The sequence below is a fragment of the Platalea leucorodia genome (genome assembly GCF_965183815.1).
Source record: "Platalea leucorodia genome assembly, chromosome: 3".
Taxonomy (NCBI): domain Eukaryota; kingdom Metazoa; phylum Chordata; class Aves; order Pelecaniformes; family Threskiornithidae; genus Platalea; species Platalea leucorodia.
Genome location: NC_138825.1, coordinates 127,826,046 through 127,848,109, shown reverse-complemented (window position 1 = coordinate 127,848,109; position 22,064 = coordinate 127,826,046). Strand labels below are relative to the sequence as shown.

The 22,064-nt window shown below is 59.5% G+C and overlaps 1 protein-coding gene across 8 annotated transcripts in view; it reads right to left on the bottom strand.

The window, feature by feature from the left end:
* Window positions 1-3,925: 3,925 nt before the first annotated feature.
* Window positions 3,926-22,064, bottom strand: part of DTNB (dystrobrevin beta) — a 219,137-nt gene continuing 200,998 nt past the window's right edge. For 5 of the 8 annotated variants that reach the window (XM_082307455.1, XM_082307458.1, XM_082307461.1 and 2 more), the window contains 4 exons: window positions 18,488-18,577; window positions 14,841-14,894; window positions 10,574-10,609; window positions 3,926-8,640 (listed from right to left, as the gene is read on the bottom strand). In XM_082307455.1, the coding sequence (XP_082163581.1) occupies window positions 10,605-10,609; window positions 14,841-14,894; window positions 18,488-18,577 (149 nt within the window). In that variant the 3' untranslated portion in view covers window positions 3,926-8,640; window positions 10,574-10,604. Of the gene's footprint in view, window positions 8,641-10,573; window positions 10,610-14,835; window positions 14,895-18,487; window positions 18,578-22,064 lie in introns of those variants that run through there. The other 3 variants (XM_082307457.1, XM_082307459.1, XM_082307460.1) reach the window with 3 other exon arrangements.

Below are 22,064 nucleotides of genomic sequence, written 5' to 3'. Positions count from 1 at the left end.
GCCCCCGGCTCCGGCACCCATGGGACCCCCTGCCCACCAGGCGGGATGGGGGAGGAGGGGAGCGGAGCGGAGAGCATTGCACACCCCGCTGCCGTGGCCCCTGCCCCCCAGTAGGGCCCAGAGGGGGTCCCGGGGTGGGGGCGGGTGCACGGCCCCAGTCCTGGCCTTGCACGCTGCAAGGTGTTGGGTGCCCGTGAGCCCCGTCCAGGACGCGAGGCTGTTGCTGGGTGGGGGCCCAGGGGCTGCGCTGCAGCACCAGAGCATGGCACCGGGGCGGGCACCGTGGGCGGTGGGTTGGGGTCTTTCCTGGCAAGGGCCACCCAGGTCTGAGCCCGGCGGTGGGGCTGACGGGGTCCCTGGGATCTCCCTGGGGCACACGGGGTCCCTGAGGTCTCTTCGGGGTGCACAGAGGCCCTGGGCTCTCCACAGGGCACACGGGGTCCTTGGGGTCTCTGTGGGGTACGTGGGGTCCCTGAGGTCTCCGTGGGGCACACAGGGACCCTGGGGTCTCTTTGGGGTGCACAGGGTCACTGGGGTCTCTGGGGGGGCAGGCGGGGGACCCTCCCCACCCTCGGGGCCGTGGTGTCGGGGCTGCGTCTGGGAGCAGCTCAGCGCAGGCAGAGACCCCAGCAGCCACCGCGGGGCCCTGGGTGGGTCCCCCGGTGCCCTCCCGCCTGGCACCGAGGCAGCTGTCAGCAGCATCGGGGAAGGACCGACGCGGTGGCTCGACATCCCCAGGTGATGCTGGCAGGGTGGAAGGGGGCAGGTACCTGGGGACGCTGGGGACACAGCGGGGGACAGGCGGCACAGGGGAACCGGCACCGAGCGCGGGGCTCTGTGCGTGTGCGAGAGGACACGCGCTTCTGCACACGTGTGTCTCAATGCATGGTCAGGCCTGTGCACGTGTGCGTCCGTGGGTGTTCACGCAGGCACACACGTGTGCGCGCTCATGCACGACCCTGTCGGGACCCTGCCCGCAGGTGCACACGCGGTGCGTGAGTGTGCACACACGCACGAGCGCCTGCAGCCGCGCAGGCAGCGCACGGGGCAGCGTGCGCGCGCCCATGGGGGAGCTGGCACAACCCTTGTGCCACGTCCTGGGCTTTGGCTCCCTGTGCCCGCGGGCAGCTGCGGCGCAGGCAGGGCTCAGCCTGGCAGCGTGGGGTCCCCGGGCGGGGGTCCAGGGGGGCTGTGGGGCTGGGCCCTGCGGGTGGGAGGCGGTGGGCTGCAAGCACGATCTGCGGAGGGACGCAACACTCCGGGCCGTCTACCGGCCTCCCCAGCCGCATCCCACCATCCCTGCGTGGGCTGGAGCCCGGGGTCCTCGGGGACCCTCCAACGGGGGCCTGGGCCTGGCAAGCTCCGGGCGGCTCCTGGGGGGCTGTGGGTGCCCAGGAGGGGAGGGAGGACACAGGAGGCTGTGGGGGGTGGGACCGGTCCCCGGGGCGCAGGGCAGTGTCCCTGCCGCAGGGACGCTCCGCTGCAGGAGTTGCATGGGAGAAGGGGGGAATGAGGCAAAAACCTGCTCCCCCGCCAGCGGGGACCGTGTCCCATGCGCACCCGCCGCTCTCGGGGGCTCGGAAGGCTGCCAGCCGGGTGGGGGTGCACCCGCTCCCCCCGGGGGGGGCAACGGACAGTTAAATATGGCTATTTCGGGCAAGGGGGTGCTGCGCCGCAGCCCCCAGCACAGGGGTGGGAGGGAGCAGTCGGGGGAGGCCGGGGGACAGGGAAGGGGACACAGGTGGCACCACAAACCATCTCTGTCCCCGGGTGGTCCTGGGCACTGCTGATGGGATCGGGGGACATAGCACCCACTGCTGCCTCCCTGGGCACAGGCTCGGCTGGGGGCTCTGGGGTGGGGAGCAGAGGCACCCTGGGGGTACAGGATGGGGAGCAGAGGCACCCTGGGGGTACAGGATGGGGAGCAGAGGCACCCTGGGGGTACGGGATGGGGAGCAGAGGCACCCTGGGGGTACGGGATGGGGAGCAGAGCCACCCCCGGGATGCGGGATGGGGAGCAGATGCACCCTGGGAGTACGGGATGGGGAGCAGAGGCACCCTGGGGGTACAGGATGGGGAGCAGAGGCACCCCGGGATGCGGGATGCGGAGCAGAGGCACCCTGGGAGTACGGGATGGGAAGCAGAGGCACCCTGGGGGTACAGGATGGGAAGCAGAGGCACCCTGGGGGTACGGGATGGGGAGCAGAGGCACCCCCGGGATGCGGGATGGGAAGCAGAGGCACCCTGGGGGTATGGGATGGGGAGCAGAGGCACCCCGGGATGCGGGATGGGAAGCAGAGGCACCCTGGGGGTACGGGATGGGGAGCAGAGGCACCCTGGGATGCGGGATGGGAAGCAGAGGCACCCTGGGGGTACAGGATGGGGAGCAGAGGCACCCTGGGGGTACGGGATGGGGAGCAGAGGTACCCTGGGGGTACGGGATGGGGAGCAGAGGCACCCTGGGGGTACGGGATGGGGAGCAGAGGTACCCTGGGGGTACGGGATGGGGAGCAGAGGCACCCCGGGATGCGGGATGGGGAGCAGAGCCCCAGCAGTGCCAGTAACACCCGTGCCACCCTCTCTGCCGCGCTCGGCAAATGCCAGGTCCCTGCGGAAGGAGGTTGGTGCCGCTGCCCGGCTGTGCTCGGGGAGGTGGTGGCCATGGCCAGGCAGGAAGGTGCCCGTGCCGAGGACAGGCAGCTGCCCACAGGCTGAGCCCGGCAGCGTGCCGGTGCCCCGGCAGCAGAGCTGGCCGTGCAGCAGCGCTCGGTCTGCACCCCTGCAAAGCCGGGCTGGGCTCCCGGGGATTTCTCGCTCCCGCTCTCGCCTCGTGCCGGGCTGAGCGGAGCACGAAGCCTCCCCAGGCCTGGCAGCAGCCCCCCGCTATGGGAAGGGCCTGTGTCTTTCCCACCAAGGTGCCTAATCCCTAAAACAAATGAACGCCTGGAGCGGGGCAGCGCCGTGCCAAATCGGGGCCGGGAAGCAGAGGGGACGCATCTGCGCCCATGAAGCCGCAGATTCCAGGAGCTAAGGTTTCCTCTCTGCGAGCGGAGCCTGGTCCCGGCTGCTGGCGGCTCTGCCCGGGGACAGCAGGAGCCAGGGGAGCCCTCGGAAGCGGTCGCAGGAGGGCCCGGGCGTGGGCGCGAGGCATTGCCGCCGGCTCCGGCAGTGGGAGTTGGGCATCCCCGTGGGAGAGCCGGCGTGGGCTGTGAGCCACCGCCAAGCCAGTGCACCGGGGCTGGATGGGGCACGAGCCTCCCTCCATCACCGGCTCTGCGTCTGGGGGAGCAGCGGTGGCAACGGCCCCGCCACTGCAGGGGCCTTTGCTGGGGGGTCCAATCCCACCTCCCCCCGTACGGTTTCCAACGCTGCGTCAGGAGGGGACGGAGGCTCCGGTGCGGATGCTCCCACCCTGGTGCCTGCCCACGCTCCGAACCTGGCTCTTGCCCTGCCTGCCGCCACCAGATGTGCTTGCCGGTGCAGGGTTTGCGGTGGGGGGACAGCATCTGGTGGGGCGGGGGCCGCCGGGCCGGGGTGCCGGCGCCATGCCGATGGCACAGATGTGGCGGGCGCCACGGCCCCGAACACAGGCAGCTCTGTCTGCTCCCAGCGACCTGCAGCCATGACAAATGCGGGTAATCTCCTGGCTCTGCCGCTCCGCGCGGACCCACGGCAAAGCGCTGGCAGCTGCTCGCGTGCTGCGCGCTGCTTTGGACCAGTTGTTTCCTATCAAAACCGCTGTTTTGCTTTTTCATGAACACCTCTGCTTTTTTCACATGGAGAAGGGACAAGACACCTCTCAGGGATGAGATGAGTTTATTAAATATTTGGCAGACGACAGAACATGGCTTCCAGTTTACAGGTTTCTGTTGGAGATGTTCCCCACGCTTACAGCATCGGCTCAGCGCGGGTTTGCCAGCCGCTCCCAGGGATGCTCCCGCTCGCTCCCGTGCTCACCCGCGCCCGCGCTCACGCGGTGCCAGGAACGGGGAACGGCACCGAAGCTTGGTGCGGTCCCCGACCCCCCAGCTGCCGGGCTGGGACACCCCGATTGCGTGGGCACGGCCGGGGCTCGGGGAGCCTCTGAGCACGTGCGTGCCGAGGGGCGGCACGAGCAGCCGAATCTGCCGCCTTCCTTTCGCACATCCCCGACAGACCAGCCGGGCGTGGGACACACCGCACGGGGCCTGCCCCTGCTCCCTACCCACGGGAACCGGGGGGGCCCTCTCCTGGCACTGACCCCCGGCACTGGGGCACCGGCCGGGGATGCCAACGCAGGGACGTGGCTCTCTCCAGGTGACTTTCCCATGAGAAAACATTTTTAGGTGGCATTTTGCTTTTTCGTTCAGGCAGGTTTTGCCGTAGGGAAATTGTGGTTTCATGGCAATCCGAATTGATGGGTGCTGCTGGCCGGCTCTGCCCCGTGGGAGAAGGCGCCGTGAACCCCGCGGCTCTGCCCCAGCCTGTGCTCAGCGCAAGTGGGAATTAAAAAGGGTCTTAATTGCGCTGCAGGGCCGGCATGCCTTCCCCTCCCTGCTGAGGCACCGCTCCGCGCTGGGGACCGGCCGTCCCCTGGGAGCGGAGCAGCCTCCCAGGAAAACCAAGGCGCCCCGGCTGCGGGAGCGGTGCCAAACCCAGCGGTTTTGCAGGCTGCCGGGGCGACAGCCGGCGGTTTGGTCGGTGTGGGTGAGGGAATTACAGCACAGACAGGGCAAAGTCACCAGAGAGCAATCGGCCGCTATTCCCCTCCGGCCTGTCTCAACGCGCTCTCCCCAGGATTCAGCAGCGATGCTCGACACCGCGGCCCTGCCTGCCCTGCCTGCCCTGCCCGCTGCCTGCACCTGCACGGCTCTGGCAGTGCCGTGCCCGGCTGGGCTCTGCGCAGGCCCTTGCTGTCCTCCCCGGGCTCCGGATCCGGCCCTGCTCTTTGCTGATGACTCCCATTACTGTCTCCTGACAAAAAATGACCGTCCAGTTGCATAAAATAAACCCCCAAATTTGAAAGCAAAGAACTGTATCTGTGGTTATTTCTTTTTCACCGGCGGCCTCGGGGCTGTGGGCAGACGCTGGGCAGCGGAGATGGGCAGGGAGGCTCCGGCAGGCGTGCTCGGACCCAGCAGATCTCCCGAGTGCAGCACCGGCACGCCACATGCTGCCTGCAGTGCACGTGGGTGCTTACACACATGTGCACACACACACGTGCACATACACACACGTGCGCACACACGCACGGCTCTGCCCCCGGTGCCGGTGCTGCTGCAGCCCCGCAGGAGCTCTCCGGTGACACGGAGCAGGTTTCCCCGGCAGCCTCCAGGACGCCGCACCCCGGGTGCTGAGCAAGGACTGGGGCGAGCGGCCTGGGAGCGGCCGGTCCCTCCGGCACGGTGCCACCGGCCTTGGGAACCCACGCACACGCTGGGGCCGGGGTGCGGTAACACGGAGCAGGACACGGCCTGGGGACCTGTATTAAAGCCTGCCCTGAGCTGTTCCTCCCGGGGTTTAAGGCGAATATTCCAAAGGCAAACAATAGTTTGTAAGCAGGTTTCAAAGTCAGGCATAAGCAAGCTGGGCTGGTGGTTTGTCCCCTATAAGATGTCCCGGCATCTCACTGGACGAGGTGCCTGGTGTTACTGGGGTGCAAAATGGCCCCGGGCACCCTGCCTGGCACAGGAACCCCACCGACGGCCACGGCACAGCTCGGATACCAGCATCCGCGCTTGTCCCGGTGCTTCCCAGGCTCCACTGGTCCAGCCCGCGCCCCAAGCCCTGCTCTGAGCCCATGCTGCCTGCCCCAGTGCCAGACTGGTGCCTGGGGCAGTGGCATGGCGACGGCAGACTGCGGGGCCAGCCTGCACCGGCCAGGCTTCACCAACAGGGTCAGGGGACCCGTGGTGGCCTCCCTAAATGACACCCTTGGGCGACATGTCGCGACAGCCTGCCCAGGGCACCGCCAAGCCAGGTAACCACGCTCTCCTCGGCATCACCGTGCACCGCAGGGCAAGGCTCGGGGGACCCTGCGGCATCGTCCCCATCACCTCCGAGCCGGTGGCGGAGGGAAGCTATCAGCAGCAGGCTGATGAGGACAAGTGCAATTAAGCTCAGGCCTTGGTGATCCAATGCACGCAAGCAGCCCGGGCCCAGCTAGCGGCCGCCCGCACTCGCCATTGCTCCCAGCGCCTGGTTGCTCTTGCTGGCCGCAGGGTGCGCGTTGCCGGCGCGGTGCCGGCAGGAGCACAGATTCCTCCCGCTCTGGCAGCAGCTTGCTGGGCAAACACCGTCCTCCCGGCAGCAGCCGGTGCGGCAGCAGCCAGCACCAACTTGCAGCCCCAGCCTTGCAATAATGTAAAGCATCTGCTAAAACGCTTTGCCAGCTAAAAAAAAAATGGCACCGTGGGTGAGGTAATGCCGAGCCACGGCACGCCGGGTCACATTTAACGTACGCAGGTGACATCCCGGCTGCATCTGCACAAAACCCCCTTGATCCCGCCAGGTTTTCCCAACAAAGCCCAGACGCCCCTGCTCTCCTGGCTGTCGCCGTCCCTGCGACCGGCAGCGCTGGCTGCAAGGCCCCTGCGGGGAGGGGGGGTCTCCCCAGCGTCTCCGCTCCAAGCAGCCGGCCAGCCGGCGTGGCGGCAGCCGGTGGTGGCAGGTCCCGGCGGTGCCACCTGCACCTCCTCCAGCTGCGGCCGGACCGCAGGCTCAGAGACGCTTGCGGCCGAGGTGGCGGCTGCGGCAGGAGGCTTTGCCTCCTGGCAGTCGTGGTAGCAAAAGTGAGAAGGGAAAGTCGCGGGGTGAGTAATAACAGGAAAAAAGCAGCAAACGTGACGCTCCCCTCTGGTCCGGGCTCCCTGCGCAACGTGCTTCCCTGACGGCCGCAGGAGATGTGTGTTCATCCCTGCCTTCCCATCCTCTGCCACGGCTTGGGCCCTGGCACGTGAGGAGGCGACGGCTTCCACCGCATCATCCCACCCGCTGCCAGGGGCTCTCCCACCACCGCCCCGCGCTGCCCCGCGGCACAGCCCCCGCCTCCGGCACTGCCGCCGGCGCAGACGCCGGTCCCTGAGGGACGCCTGCGGCTCTGACGCCGGATCCGGGGGGCTCGGCTGGGAACCCCCAGGCTCTTGCCCGCACGAGGTGCCAGGAGATCCCGCCGGCGCGATGCCAACCCCCGGCCGCTCGCGCCCCTGGGCAGCAGCAGGAAGACCCCGACGCCCGTGCCGCCGTAAGACCTCCAGCCGCCACCGGCCTTCACCACCCCAGCAGGTCCCCGAGCGCGGCCATCAGCAAAACATTCCTATTTTCGATGCCCGTAGCTGCAGCCAAAGCCGCTGCAGGTCCTAATTCAGCAAATTCAGCCGAAAACGCACACGAACCTCCCCGTCCCCGCAAGCGCACTGTGCTTGGCAGGCTAAAGCTAACACGCTGCACCAGGTTATCATCACTTTCCTTTCCTTCTTGACAGCTCGTTCACAATATTTATATTCAACTAAATCTGTGGCCACCACGTATGTTTATTTTCTCTCCCCAAGGGCTGTAGGTACCCAGCGAGCACTTTCCCCCGAGAACCGAGGCCGCGTATCGGTTCAGACAGGAAGAAAAGCTGAGGGCTGGCTTCAGGCTTTATCGCTCCTTTCCATTCATCACCCTTGATAAATATTTATAGATGCATTAGGGCACTCAGCTCCTTCCACTAAAAATAACATTCCTAAGCACCAAGAAAAAAAAAATCACAAGTGATTGGAACTGATTACAATGTTTTCTAAGCAGCTATGGAAGAAAAGCCTAGCAAGGATCAGAGAGTGGTGAGCCGCCAGCCTCCGACTACACAACTCGGTTATTTCTCTTAATTTCAAACGAAACGGAACTTGGCTCCTGCAAATGAGCACAGAGGTGCTAATCTAAGCCTAGCGATGGTCGTCCCTGAATTCCCTGCTTGTAAAGGGAAATTATTGAACAGTCTGAGGAGGAGCAGAGCCAGGAGCGGCGGGAGGCAGGTGGCCGGTGGCCCGTCGCTGCCGCGGCTGGTGGCCCACCGCCGCCGCCGCTCCTCGGGTTGTGCACCCCTCCGCCCGCGACGGGCCCTGCCGTTTGCTCCCAGGAGGACACGCGACATCGCACATGGCGGCAACCAGACACCGACGGGCAGCCGTGTTTTGGGAGGGTGGGTTTTTTGAAGGCAGAATCCCCCTCGTGCCGCGCGCGAGGGGACCCCCGAGGCTCTACACCCGTTTTTTCATGCATACGGAGGGGCAGAAGTCAGGAGGTAACAACCAGCACGTGACGCGATGATGACGCCGTTTGGGAGGAAATCCGAAAAGATCGGTACGCTTAGCGGGAGCAGGGAGTATTAGCTTTCCCTTTGTGGTTTTTTTTTTTTTTTTAAACCTCCCATAAATTGCTGAGTTTGGTGGGGCATTGTCTGATTATCGTTAGTAAACACATGGAGGAAAATAGTACATGCAATGACCTAAGAGGCAAATGCCCACGGGGAAAGCCCTCCAGGCGGTGCGGAGAAAGCCGCTTTCGTCAGCAGGTGGTTGAGCTCGGTCACAGTCGCACGATGGTGAATGTAGCAGCTGAAACGTGCCTCTTCCAAAGGCCGGGGAGATGTCTCTCGATGGTAAGCGCGACCCTCGGTGCCTGCGTCATCGGAAACACACAAGGCGCCGTCAGCCTCCGCCCAGGGCAGCGCTCCAGCCCGCCCGTCCGCGGCTTGGGGATCAGCTCCTGCGCGGCGGCAGGGCAGGAGCCAAGCTGGGACCTCCTGAACCTTCTGGTGCCTCTCCGGGGCCGCCCCCGGCAAGCTCCGAGTGGACCGAATGTGCAGCACCCGCCATGGCCATCAAGTGCCCTGCTGACCCCAGAGCTCCTCGCCTTGGACCCCAGACAACCCTGAACACAGAGGAGACACGAGCTCCTGAGCCCACGACACCAGGAGCACGGGGCCGTGGCGGGTCCCCAGGTCCTGCGAGCCAGGGCCCGTGAGCTGACACGCTTGACTTTGCAAGCCAAGGTAAGGCTGGTGCTGGGCATTTTCCCCCCAGAACAGCCAGGATCTGCTAACAGAAAGCCCCTGACGATGCCGCCCCTCCCAGCCCGCTCCACCATCAGCGGGCGGCCGGAGCCGCCGGCCGGCTTGGCCGGACCCTGCCACCGGCAAGGTTCAGGAGGTCCTGGCACCACAACTGGGAACGTGAGGAACTTGACGAAGAACCAGCCCAGTTTAAAGGATTTTTTTCTTTCACGGACACGTCTTTTTTCATTCTTTCTGGAGGATAAAGAAACCTGAAAGTAGTTTCTCCCATTTTTTCACTTGTCTCTAATTTAGCACCTATCAGCGCCGGTCCCTGCTTTGTCGGAGGCACTGCTGGGCTTCTCCGAGAACGGGGAGCGTCTCCTCTCCAGATCAGTGGCTAAGGGGCGACCAGGGTCAAAGCCATCTTTTCTCCAAAGCCATTAGAGTTAAAGGGACATTAAGAAAAAGCCACACACAGCCAGCATAAACAGCTCTCCATTGCTGGCTTCCCCTCTAATGGTATAATTTCACTCCTCCTTGAGTTACCAGATTGTTTCCCAGATGAGGCAGGACTTGAATTTCTAATGTAAGAACGATCAGAAAAAACTCTCAAGCCACTTTCGGGTTATCTCTGTTCCGCACTAAAATGGCAGGGAGGGCAACCCCCCTTTTTTCTCCTTTGCAAATTACCCCTGGAGGACAACTGTGGCGGTTTTATCATGCAAAATTGTGTCTGAGATCCATCCTGACTAATTCATCTGGCCCGCTGTCACCGTGGGCTGGGGCGGAGCTGGTACGTAAAGGTAAAAGGCTTTCACCGGTCTGGTTTCTACAACCAACCAACCTACAGTGTAAAGGAAAAGTCCCAGAAGAGGGGTACCTACGACGCCAGTCCCCGTCCCTTTCTGGCGGATTACGGGCCTGTCCACGCTGCGTTTGTTGGCCGGGAGAACCCTCCTTCTTCCCACTGGGAACGGCGAAAGATGGGCGCTGCGGCCAAGGCAAACGCCCAGCCGGCGCACGGGGAGTGCGGAAACCCGATCGGTGCCCTCCTACCAGCTTTTCAGATGGGCGAGGATAAGGCTCTTATTCAGGTCCTTCAGAGGCATTGTCACCCTCGCCACTGTCTCCAGCCACCTGTCTGTCTGTCCATCTGTTGTGACTTATTATAACTTAAAGCGCAGGCTCTTTGAGGGTAGAGACTGTATTTTTAGTACATCTGGATAGTGTCCATCACAATGGGGTCCTGTTTCCTGGCTGAGGCCTCTCACTATAGAAGCAATACTAATAAAATGAAGATAATGCTGTTCTCGCTGGACTTAACGACATTTTCCCACTGTCTGCAGCAGGAGCAAAATTGGGTCTTAACAAGAAAAAAACCTCAGCATCCTTTTGAAGGGCTGCGGAGCAATGGGCGGGCGGGGAACCTTCCCGTGCAGAAAGAGGAGATGAAGGACAAGGGCAGGAGGTGACGCGGGACTCGGTCCCATGCACCGCAACAGCACGTACAGAGCAGTGCTGCTGGAGGTGGGAAGAAAAGAAGATATCGATCCTTACCTGAATTACTGTGCAGCCTGCAGTCATCTGTCTAACCTGCAACACAGGGGGAAAGGCACGGTTAGAAAGCAGGTAATTTTATTTTCTGTAAAATGAAAAATCTGCCCTCCCCATCTCTTATTGCTCTAATGGGTGATGCTTCTCAGGACTGTGAGCAGCTTCACAGCATCGGGAGAAAGAGCAAGTCCTCTGCGCTACAAGGGAGGTGGAAAAGTGCTCCTGATCTTACCGAATCCCAGAAATCCCAGCATCGCTGGCATCGCCCAGTCCAGCCCCCCCCCAAAGCAGGGTCAGCCACCGCAGGCGGCTCAGGACCCTGACCCTTCGGGTTCTGCCTGCCTCCAAGGACGGAGACCCCACAGCCTCTCTGGGCAGCCTGTGCCAGGGTTTGACCAGCCTCACAGTAAAAATGCATTTCTTATGTTCAGAGAGAATCTGCTGTATTTCGCTGCGTGCCCGCTGCCTCTCGTCTTTTCTCTGGGCGCTACTGAGAAGACTCTGGCTCAGTTTTCTTTACGCTTTTCCATCAGCTATTTATACACATTGATTTGACCCCAGCGCTCTCAGCCTCCCCTCGTGTGACAGATGCTTCAAGGCCTTAATCATTCCCATGGCTGGACTCTCTCCAGTCTGTCCATGTCCCCCTTGTACTGGGGAGCCCAGCGCTGGCCCCAGTGCTCCCGGTGCGGCCTCACCAGCGCTGAGCAGAGGGGAGGGATCCCCTCCTGCGACTGGCAATGCTTTGCCCCACGCAGCCCAGGATGCCAGTCGCGGTCACTGCGCAAGGGCACGTTGCTGGCTCACGTCAGCTCGGTGCCCACCGGGACCCCCGGGTTCCTCCCCGCAAAGCTGCGGCCTCCAGCCTGTCCTGGTGCCTGGGGCTGTTCCCAGGACTTCGCACTTCTCCTTGTTGAACTGCGTGATGTTCCTGCCGGCCCATTTCTCCGGCCCGTTGAGGTCCCTCTGGATGGCAGCGTGACCCTCGGGGGTATCAGCCGCTCCTCCCAGTTCGGTGTCATCTGCAAACCTGCCGAGGATGGACTCTGTCCTGTCCTGCAAGAACGGATGGCTGCAGGGTCTCCAGTTTTGATCAGTATGGGCAGCTGTATTTCATAGAATGAATCATGGAATCACAGAAGGGTTTGGGATGGAAGGGACCTCCAAAGGCCACCCAGTCCCACCCCTGCCATGGGCAGGGACATCTTCACCCAGACCAGGGTGCTCAGAGCCCCGTCCAACCTGGCCTTGAATGTGGCCAGGGATGGGGCATCTCCCACCGCTCTGGGCAACCTGGGCCAGTGCCTCACCGCCCTCAGCACAAACAATTTCTCCCTTCTGTCCAGTCTGAATCTCCCCTCTTTCAGTTTAAAACCATTCCCCCGTGTCCTGTCGCCGCAGGCCCTGCTAAAAAGCCTGTCCCCATCTTTCTTGTCAGCCCCCTCTAAGTATTGAAAGGGTATTTCAAATTGGATATTTTTGTCTGACACATTTTATGGGGCTGAAAACCGTGCCCTTCCTTCCAGCAGCCTGAAAGAGCAGATCACAGCACTTTAGTCCCTTTGCTAGCGGTTTGGGGGTTATAAAATCCAAATGGCCAATACATGAAGGGACCTGCTCGTGGAGAGTCTCGTTCCAGGTGACACTGTCATGGGTCCACCTCTTGGTCACCAACAGGAGGATGCTGTCTCGGAGCGAGGCAGCAGGACCATGGCCAACAGCGACTGCGGGATGGCCCCAGCCAAGCAGGCGTCCCACCGGCAATAATGTCCGGCACACGTGCAACGTATGGGTGCGTAACGCCGGGCTGCAAGAGAGGGTAACGCAACGACAGCACCGAGGCTGGCTGAGCTGCTGTGGGGGGACGTCTAATGTGACTGGATGGATGTGGCTCTGCCGGCTCCCGACTGTGCTCTTCTGTGCCTGGAAACCCGTGTAGACATCTTCTCTGGAGATGCTGCTTAATTTGTAATCCTAACCACAAAAGATGCAGCCAACTTGGAGTCTTCCCGAATGATTTCATCCTGCTGAAGCCATACCATGCTGCTGCTATATCAAGTGTACAAACGTAAGCCCCTCCAGCCGGGAAGCGAGTTCTGAGGTTGATTAATTGGGACACAGAGAAATATAAAATAACTTTGTGAAGAAACTTGTGAGGAAGCCCAAGGGCGATGCCGTCCCTAGGAAACACATCGCAGCAGCGTCCCTGCGAGGACCGGCGTCTCCCTTGCCTACGCTGGTGCACAAGTTGGGGAATACACAAGCTACAAGTAATTTTAACTCTTGTCCGTTGAGGATGGGAAGAAGCAACGGGGCGATGCGGCAGCTAGGGAGAGCGCTGCCGAGATGGGGACACACACACAGGCGCCGTGCAAAGAAAGAAGCGGGGGCAGGCAGAGCTCGGTGCGGGCACGGGGCGCTGCTGGCCGGCCCCGTCAGACCCGGCGCGCCCGGAGCATCCCGGCCACGGGTCCCCATGGGTAAGACGGGGCAGAGAGCACGGGCTGTCGGGACGCCCCTCCTCGAGGCAGCCCGCGCAAAACCCAGAGCCGGACTCCCCGTCGCCACGCCTGCTTCGGTGTCTGGAGGAGCTCCCGTCGCGTACGCGCTCCGCAGGAGGACTGCAGTTTATATATCGATCGTTCCTTGATTTTTCTGCCAGATTTTTATCTCGCTAACTCTGTGACATTAAGAAATCACTTACTTTCTGGCAGCGACAATATTTACATTCCACACGAAGGCTTTTGGACCAAGTTCTGCTTTTGGTTACACGTTTCCGTCCCCTCTCCCCGACTCCAACGCTGCCGCATTGAGTAACAGAGCCGAATTTGTCTTACTACATCTCCGCTACCATACATCATATTTCAACTCTTCAAAATCCCCCTTTCCCTATTTCCCATGCAAGATACAATGCACATTTGGAAAAAAGCAGAAGGGTCATCTGCTAAGCATCTGAAATATTTAACTGAAGAGGAATGTTCTAGGGCAAAGAGAGCCCTGTGATTTAGAGCCAATGTGATTCTGCTTCGAAGACTCCCGTTTTAGCTAAAATCAAACTTACTGCACTTCTTACTACAAACTTATAATGTCTAATAGTGAGGCACTGCTTTATACAAACTTATAATGTCCAACAGTGATGGACGAACCATCAGGAAGCAGAGCATTTCCAAACGCCCGAATGCTTTGCAGAACTCGCTGGAGAGGAAAGCTCAGGACAAGCAGCTCTGTCGGTGAGAAACGCGAGCCCTGGCCCTTCAGCTCAGCCAGAAGGAAAACGTGTGTACAACAGAAAAAAGGCTAAAAAGTTCCAGTTTGTTGATGCTGAAATTAGCTTTGGCTCAAGTGAGACAAAAATGCTTGGGCTGATTCAAACCTGTTCAAGTCTCCTTCTCACGCTTTGGTTTAAAATGCAGAAAGCCGAAGTCCAGAGACCCCATAGCGAGGTCCCTTCCCAAGGAGGGTCCGGGGGTGCTTTTTTGTTCGCTTGTGGAGTGCAACATGAGGAGCAGATCCCCTGCAGACCCCTCCAACTCAACCGTACGCTGCACGGTTGTTTGCAAGTCTCGGGGCTGCGTTCCACGCCTGCGATGATCACTTCCAGCCCCGGGAATAACTCTGCCAGCACGTGTTACGGATTCATTCGCACCAAAGGAAGACGTGGTCTGGGGAGGATTAGTATCTGGACCTGCAATCCAGGGATAGCAGAGATGAAAGAGACCTCCTGTGAAACCCTGCTTAGCCGATGGCACTGCCTACACGGGATTACCACCAGCAGAGTAATTCCGAACCTTTGCCCTGCCAAGGTCACAGTGCTCCAGCAGATGACGGTCCCACCGCGCAGGAGCTGCACCGGTAACCAGCCCACGCTTTGGTTTTTTCCAAACATATTCTTCTGAACTGGATTTCTCGCAGCACTCAAAGCAACTCCCCCTCCTCTTACACATTACAAAGATCAGTGCATGACCTTTGCTGAAAGAAAAACATTCTTGAAAGCTGAATACGCACGCTGAAGGAACCCCGGCCACGGCGTCATCTCAAGCCATGGCAGATGTTGGCGAGCGACCTGGCAGCGAGGCGATGACCGGAGCAGGCAGAGAAACCTGTGCCGTGTCTGCAGGTGACCTAACGGCAGCGGGGGCTGCTTCACCCGGAGCCGCCTGCGCTCAGAGCCCTCTCCTGGGGCTCCGAATGGAGACGGCGAAGCGACCTCCTGCAGAGGAGCAAAACAGAAAACCCTTTACAGCTCAGAGACCACAGTTCGTCCCCTTACCTCGGTCCTTTCCATTCTGCATTTTTTCTGTTTCTTCTTCATCTTCTTCCTCTGCTTCAAAAAAAAAAAAGAAAGCAAAAAGCGCACATGAGACAAGTAGGTGAGAGCACAGATACTGGGGGGACTTTCCTGCAGCAAGGGAGACGTGGCTTCTCGGGCATAGCTGGCAGCGGGGGAAGGAGGACGAGCGCTCAGGCTCCCAAGGAGAACCTGGGTGGAAGCGTCGCCATCCTTTCTATGGCACGGTGCCTGTCACCGCGGGCGGCAACACGTCCCCATTCCATCCTGACCGGCTGGTTAGCGGTTGTGGAGTGCTAGCTGGAAGCAGTGTCTACGTTCTCCAGAAGAGCGGGCTACTGGTGGACTCCTGCCTGGCCCAGGCAGTATGGGGACCAAAGTCCCTCGTGCACGCTTATTTTAGCGCTGTAAGAAACCCAGAACTGCACAATGTGCACCGTGGGAAGGAAGTCACGACTTCTAGGCTGAGGTCAAGCCTCAGGAAGAAAAATGAAACTGGTTTACGGCGAGGTGAAAACCTCGGAGGGTCCCTGCTGGCGCGGCGGGGCTTGCCCGCGCAAGGCGTTCAGCGACGCTGACGCTGGGGCAAGGCCACGCAGCCGGTGACGGGCTGGGCCCCCAGGCAGGCGCTCATTTCATGGCTGAGAGCTGGCCGGTCGTTATGTTTAACGCCGGTGAGGCTGAAGAGACTTTATGGCCAGGCGCTTATTTATGTAGCAGAGAGCGGGAGCAGAAGGTCGCATTCTTCTGCAGCTGGTGGCTCACATCTCTCTGCGCAACATTTCAGCGAGACCTGTGCAAACAGGTAATCGTTGTTATGAGCAGTGATATCGCTTCTGCCTACTTCACATGCTGCAGAGAGCAAAGAAAGGGAGAAAACCCTGCAATAAAAGGCACAATTTGAAAAACTGAAGCATTTTGAATGGATCTGATCAAAGGGGATCTTACAAACGTTTGCTCTCTGTTGCTTTGACAGCAGGGCCGATGAGACATCTGGGAGTCACACAACCTCTGCCTACTCAGCGATGGCTACCGATGAGTCCTTAGCGCGAGCGCAGAAGAGATTGCTGACAAAACCAAACGCATTTGTAATAACGAGAGCCGCGACCTGGAGCTCAGCAGCCACGCTGGGTCCTGAGCCTGCCTCCTGTTTGCGGGGCAGGGGCTGAGCCACCTCCAGCAGCACCGTGCCTGGTCCCCGGCAATCAGCATCACGCCCGGTCCCCGGCGATCGGCATCGCGCCCAGTCCCCGGCAATCGGCACCGCACCCGATCCCCGGCGATTGGCACCGTGCCTGGTCCCCAGCGATCAGCACCGTGCCTGATCCCTGGCGATCGGCACCGTGCCTGGTCTCCGGCAATCGGCACCGTGCCTGGTCTCCGGCAATCGGCACCGTGCCTGGTCCCCGGCGATCAGCACCGTGCCTGGTCCCTGGCGATCAGCACTGTGCCTGGTCCCTGGCGATCGGCACCGTGCCTGGTCCCTGGCGATCGGCACCGTGCCTGGTCTCCGGCGATCGGCACCGCGCCCGGTCCCTGGCGATCGGCACCGTGCCTGGTCCCCGGCGATCAGCACCGTGCCTGGTCCCCAGCGATCAGCACCGCGCCCGGTCCCTGGTGATCGGCACCGTGCCCGGTCCCTGGCGATCGGCACCGTGCCTGGTCCCCGGCGATTGGCAGGGTGTCTTTTACGCTCAGTTGGAATACAGATGCTGGCAGCGACGCCTCGGCAGCACCAGGAGCCCGAGGCTGTCGGCGCAGGCGAAGGCAGGTGGGGGACGATCAGGGCACCTCTGGGAGCCCGTCGAGGAAGGGGTGACCCTGAGCAGGCTTTCCCGTCCTAAGGAATCTGCTTTCCGAGCTGGTGCACAGGTACGGAGAGGCAAGCGGAGGCGTGGGCGGTGCACGCACCAGTCTCACAAAACGCTCAAAACACAATGCCTGCAGCTATATCGGGCGAGCCTGGGGCTGGAGGAGGTGTCTCTTCTCACAGCTTACCTCCGGGACAATGTGTGTTAAATCCCACTGACTCTCATCAGCTGAGGATAACTCATGCTTTTCCTAATTTACACAAATGAAATGATTTCAGATACTTTCCAGGGAGCCTTCTTCAGTATCTGCATATCCTCAAGTAGGAGACTGTAATTAATTCCCTTTTCCCTCCCTTGTGAACCGTAACTGCTTTGCACGATCCTGACAGGCCCGAAAGGGCCGGCAATAGCGCAGACCCGGGCTGTTTGCATTTGCCAAACTCGGGGATTTCGGAGGCGGGCAGGATTGCCGCGGGCCCAGCCCGCGCTCCAGCTCTGCCACCAGCCGCCCCGCACCAGACCCTGAGCTCGACTGCTGCCATTCTGGCGCTCTTCTATTAAAAGCAAAAAATAAATTATTGCAGACATCTGTTTTGGGCAGAGGGTCTGTTCACCGGGTTTCAGCCGAGAGGGAAGAGGGCCGTGCGTCTTGAGCATGGTGATTTATTGAAGAAACGCAGGGCCCTTCACTGCAATGGCACCAGCGATGCTGCTGTCATACATGAAAGACTTTATTAACTCACAGCTGCCTTTGCAGCCAAGACACGGGGTTTGGACTGGCTGAATTTACTGCCGAGCAGTAAAATATCAACCCGGTTTATAACTGTGACTTCTCCATTAAGGGCAGCGGGAACAAAAAGCCTAACAGGTTTTAATGCAGAGCTTGATAAGTTTATGGGGGGAATTATGCGATGCAGCTACTGGATACAGCAAGGGGCTGGGAAGGCATGAAACAGAAACCGTGAGGTTCAGTCTGAATACAGAACGCTTTACTTCTTGTTTAAAAGAGAAGGCAGCCCACCAACAAGCGGCTGGAATCCTAAATGATGGTGTACGCCATGGCTGACACAGCTCGAGAGCCCGGGATGCGTCCCTGCACTGCAGCAGAAGCTGCTCCAGTCCCACCAGGGCGTTTACCTCCACTGGCACGCTAAAAAGGCACGAAGGGAATAATTATCTTTTTTCCACATCGCTGTCTAATCCTTTGTTGCAACCGGCCTCGGGTATATTTGCATTTACTCTGCATTTGTGATCACGGCATCTAATGGGGACTCCTTGCAGAGGACTCGCCCGCTGCTCCAGCGCGGCCGTCACTAGGCACTCGTCTGGGGACATTCACGGGCAAATCTGCCCTGGCTCCTGACTTGCCGCCTGGTGTTGCTAAGGAGCCCTGGCTTCCCGAAGTGGGACTGGGAAGTGGCCGTTCTGCCCAGTAAGCGGCCCAGGACGTGCCCGCAGGGCACTGGAAAAGCTGCTCAGTGCTGTTACACGCGCACGGCTCGACACGCGCCGGACCGAGATGCGACTCTGCTTCCCGACTCGCCAGCGGCGCTGCCAGCCAGGCTTGTATCTGCAGAGAATCGCCTTAGCCATCAGCGATGGAACCAACCGAAAGCCTGTTCAGAAGGTATTTGGAGTTCTCAATGCTGTTCGCTCTAAAAATTAATTTTCATTTTATCATTGAAAAAATGAGCACATAATCTCGCATTGTGCTTTCACTAGTTTTTATAAAAAATAAATCTAAAGACAAATCGCCAACCCGTGGCTTCAAGCTCTCCTTGTTCTGCTGCGCGCACGTGCCGCTAAATGAGCTCTTACCTGAATGAAGCTCCTTCACCAGCGACGACATGGTGTTGGTGATGGAGTCGGCTGCGACCAGCAGGTCGTTGCGGAGGTTCCTCCTCGTACCTGGGAGCAGAGCAGAGACACAAACAGCAGGAATCGCACGTGCCGCGCTGCCACGGCCCCACCTCCTCGCGCCACGGCGCTCGGCCACGCACCCTCACCGGTCCCCACCAGGGTCCCCCCCTCGGGACAGAGCTTGGACGCCCGGCGTACGGCAGGGCCCAACAAAGCAGCTTGGCTGCTTGATCACCCGTTTGGCTAACTGGCTACCACACGGCTCTGCTCCTTGCCAAGGGCAGCGCTCGCACGGCAGCTCAAGGGCAGACGCTTCTCTCCCCAGGACCGGAGTCGCTGGGTGCTGGCCGCGGTGCAGCTGATCCACGCTCCTCGTTTGTGCAGAGTCGTTACCGCTGCCGGCTTCCCCGTTGCAATCGATATCGCTGAGGTTTGAGGGGAATAAAAGAAAACTGAATTCTCGCCCTGTGCAGAGCTCTCCTCTCGCATCACTGGAGGAAGCACTCCTCTTCCTCGGTGTGCCACGCCACCAGGGAGCATGGCACTCTCCTGTCACCCACCGCGACGCTGCCGACTTCCAGTCTGGACACTCGTCTTGTGCGATTCTGCTGAGGGACCCGCTCGCCCCATCAGCGACTTGAACATCTGCCACGGCTCCGCAAGAACGACCGGGACCAGCGAGGGGCCGCAATCTGCAAAGGAACCGTCAGACTGGCTGCTGCCCGTAAAGGAGAGGAGCGAGGGCAGCAGGAGCTGCCGCGTGTCGGGGACGATGCTTATCGCCTCTTGCTGACGCTGGGAAGACAACGATCTTATTCGCCATCTCTTCTGGTTCCCCGTGCCGGTCCCTCTGGCAGAGCCAGCCGTATTCTCATGGCAGAGCGTCCTGCCGACCGCAGCCCAACTTTGCAGCACCCCAGCGCCCGCAGACGTCGCGGACGCGACTCCCCGTCCTCGCCGAGCCCCCTTTCCTCCGGCACCTTTCCGCGCCGCACCGTTTCAGTTTTATTTGCAGGCTTTGATGGCGCTGGTCACGTTTTCTGCCCCGGCAGGTGGTCTGTAGCCGCAGTTTCTCAGTTCGCGGAGCCGATGGCCCCAAGCTGAAGCTCTGCTGAGAGCAGGTCCCTGTAGCGGTTCGCTGGCCCCACCTCAGCCGTCCCCGTGCTTTAACTGCTCACAGAAAATGGCTTTAGGCAGTCTGTTATCCCACACAGGCACCAGATGTCCGCACCGGCGCAGCCTCCAGGAGCTCCGCTTTGATGCTGAGTGTCTGACAGCGCTCTGAGACCTCGGTGTTTGGGATCCCGTCCTGCCATTTGCTCCAGCGAGGGCATGAAGGCAACACATGTGGAATCGCCGGAGACATTTGATGTGACATTCTGCAGCTGTACCGAGCTGCAGTAGTGACAACTGCACATTACACGTTTGCTTTCGTTTGAAGTCGGGTGCCTCTTTCATTCCAGACGTGCTGCTTTAATCTCCCAAATGCTGTGCTGGCTTTTACTCCGTCCTTGGCTGGGGTGCCGTCAGGGCGCCTGCCCCGACGTTTTGCCTATGGATTTCGGCGCTGCTCGAGCGCGGCCAGAGCACGCTACCGAGCTGACGTGCCTCCCATCAGCATCTTTCTCCTCCAGGTTAGGTTCCAACTGACCAGCGTCACTCCCGAGGCAGCAGCAAGGCACTGGGTGTTCCTGCGCATGCACAAACAGTGCGCAATTCCCGGGAAAAAACGCAATTGTGGCCAACAAGTCTGGGACCTGTGACTTAGGGGACTCCTCTGCACCTCCTACACGATGGAGGCTACTTCATCCAGGTCTCTAGGTGTCCCGAGTCCGGTCACTGCATGTGACAGTGCAGCACGGCCACCGCCCTGCCCGGCGTCACTTTTGGGAGTGAAAGGTTGTAAAATGCCAGCCTGTCTCCCCTGTGAAACGGATGAATAATGTTAACGACCGCATCTGGACATCTACAGGCAGAAGCCGCCGAAGCCCTCCTGGCTGGTGGCATTGAATTATTTTATTATGTGAAAACACAGAAATTTTATCCTGTTTCCTGTGTTCTCCACTTGCCTTGAATCTGCCTGATTTTGCATGATTAATATGAAATAGCACTAATTGTGCAGATTGCCTTTCCGGAAGGATCATTCCAGGAAACTTATTACGGAGTCCGTTGGCCATTTTTTTCTTGCGAGAGTTTTTCCAGTCGTTGAGAGGCACCGGCCATCGCTGTGGTCATCACGAGAGGAACTGCCACCTTGGCAGCGGTGGATCGCATCTGCACCTGAGAAATCCCGAGGGACTATGTTCTTCTCTTACGAGACGATAAACAGCAGCATTCGTTTTCTAATTTGATGGTGGCCTCTGTATCTGAATATTTCAATGGGAATACCATTAGGGCATTTTATTCTAATACTGTATTACTGCGTTCTCCCTCTGGCCAAGTGGAAGACCAAGAGATCGCCTACGGAGGACACTTATCTGATCTTAAGACGATCTGATCAAGATCACCGAGATTCAATTCTTTAAAGGTTTCCTTCTCCAGACCTTCCCGCGGCGACGGGGAAGCTCGCAGAAGACTTGCGCCCTGGGAGGGAAGGCGTTGGCGTTCCTGCCCGCTCCTGGGTCACGGCAGCAAGAGGTGGAACAGCACCAGGATCCTGACTCCCTCTCCCTCCCCTCTCCCACCGTGACATTTTAAAAGAATCTGGTGCATATGCAAAAGCTAGCAAAAGTAATTTGAACATTTTTGTTGAAAAACCAAACCCATAACATACGGGTACTGCAGGCATTGCCTATAGATTTTTTGCTTCTGGGGAGCCACCACCGCCACAGGCACCAAGCCGTTGTGATGTGGCTGCTGCACGAGTCCTTAGCCCAGCCCTGCGCAGTTTTATACAACACCTGGTTCATTGCAACAGATATCTGAGATGCTGTCGGGTGTTAAAAACCTAGAAAACCCAAGTTTTCACTTTGGGCAATATCAACAGGTCCTGACGAAGACTATCCCCTCGTGAAGCAGTCATTCAGGTACAAGGCATGAATGAGCCCTTGATTAATTACATCAGCTTCTGCTGGAGCCAGGAGTTGGAGGAAGACAGCTCTGATGACTGCGAACTGTGCAGAGGGAAGTTTGCTTTGTCATGGCTTTTGCCTGCATCTCCGAAGAAAAAAGCAGATGGATAGGGAGCAAATTTGGATGCCAAAGCAATACCGTAAAATGAAAAAAAATCAAGTAGGACAGTTAATATACTACTATAATCATGTGTTCATCACTCCTAGCAGCAGAAAGGAGATCATTTCATCACTTTGTGCTTTCCTAATTAAAAAAGGAAAGGGGAAAATGATGAAGCAGATTGAGCAGATTTTCCCAGTAACCTGTAGGACTCATTGCGCTGCTGTTCCACTTTACGCAGCCTGGAAAAAGAAAGCCAATCTGCAAAGGGGGGGAAGGAGAGGCAGCTGCCAAAGAAATCAGTTGAGAGCTCTCGGCTGTACCATCAAACTTGTTGTAGAGATGAAGAGGAGGCGACTGGACC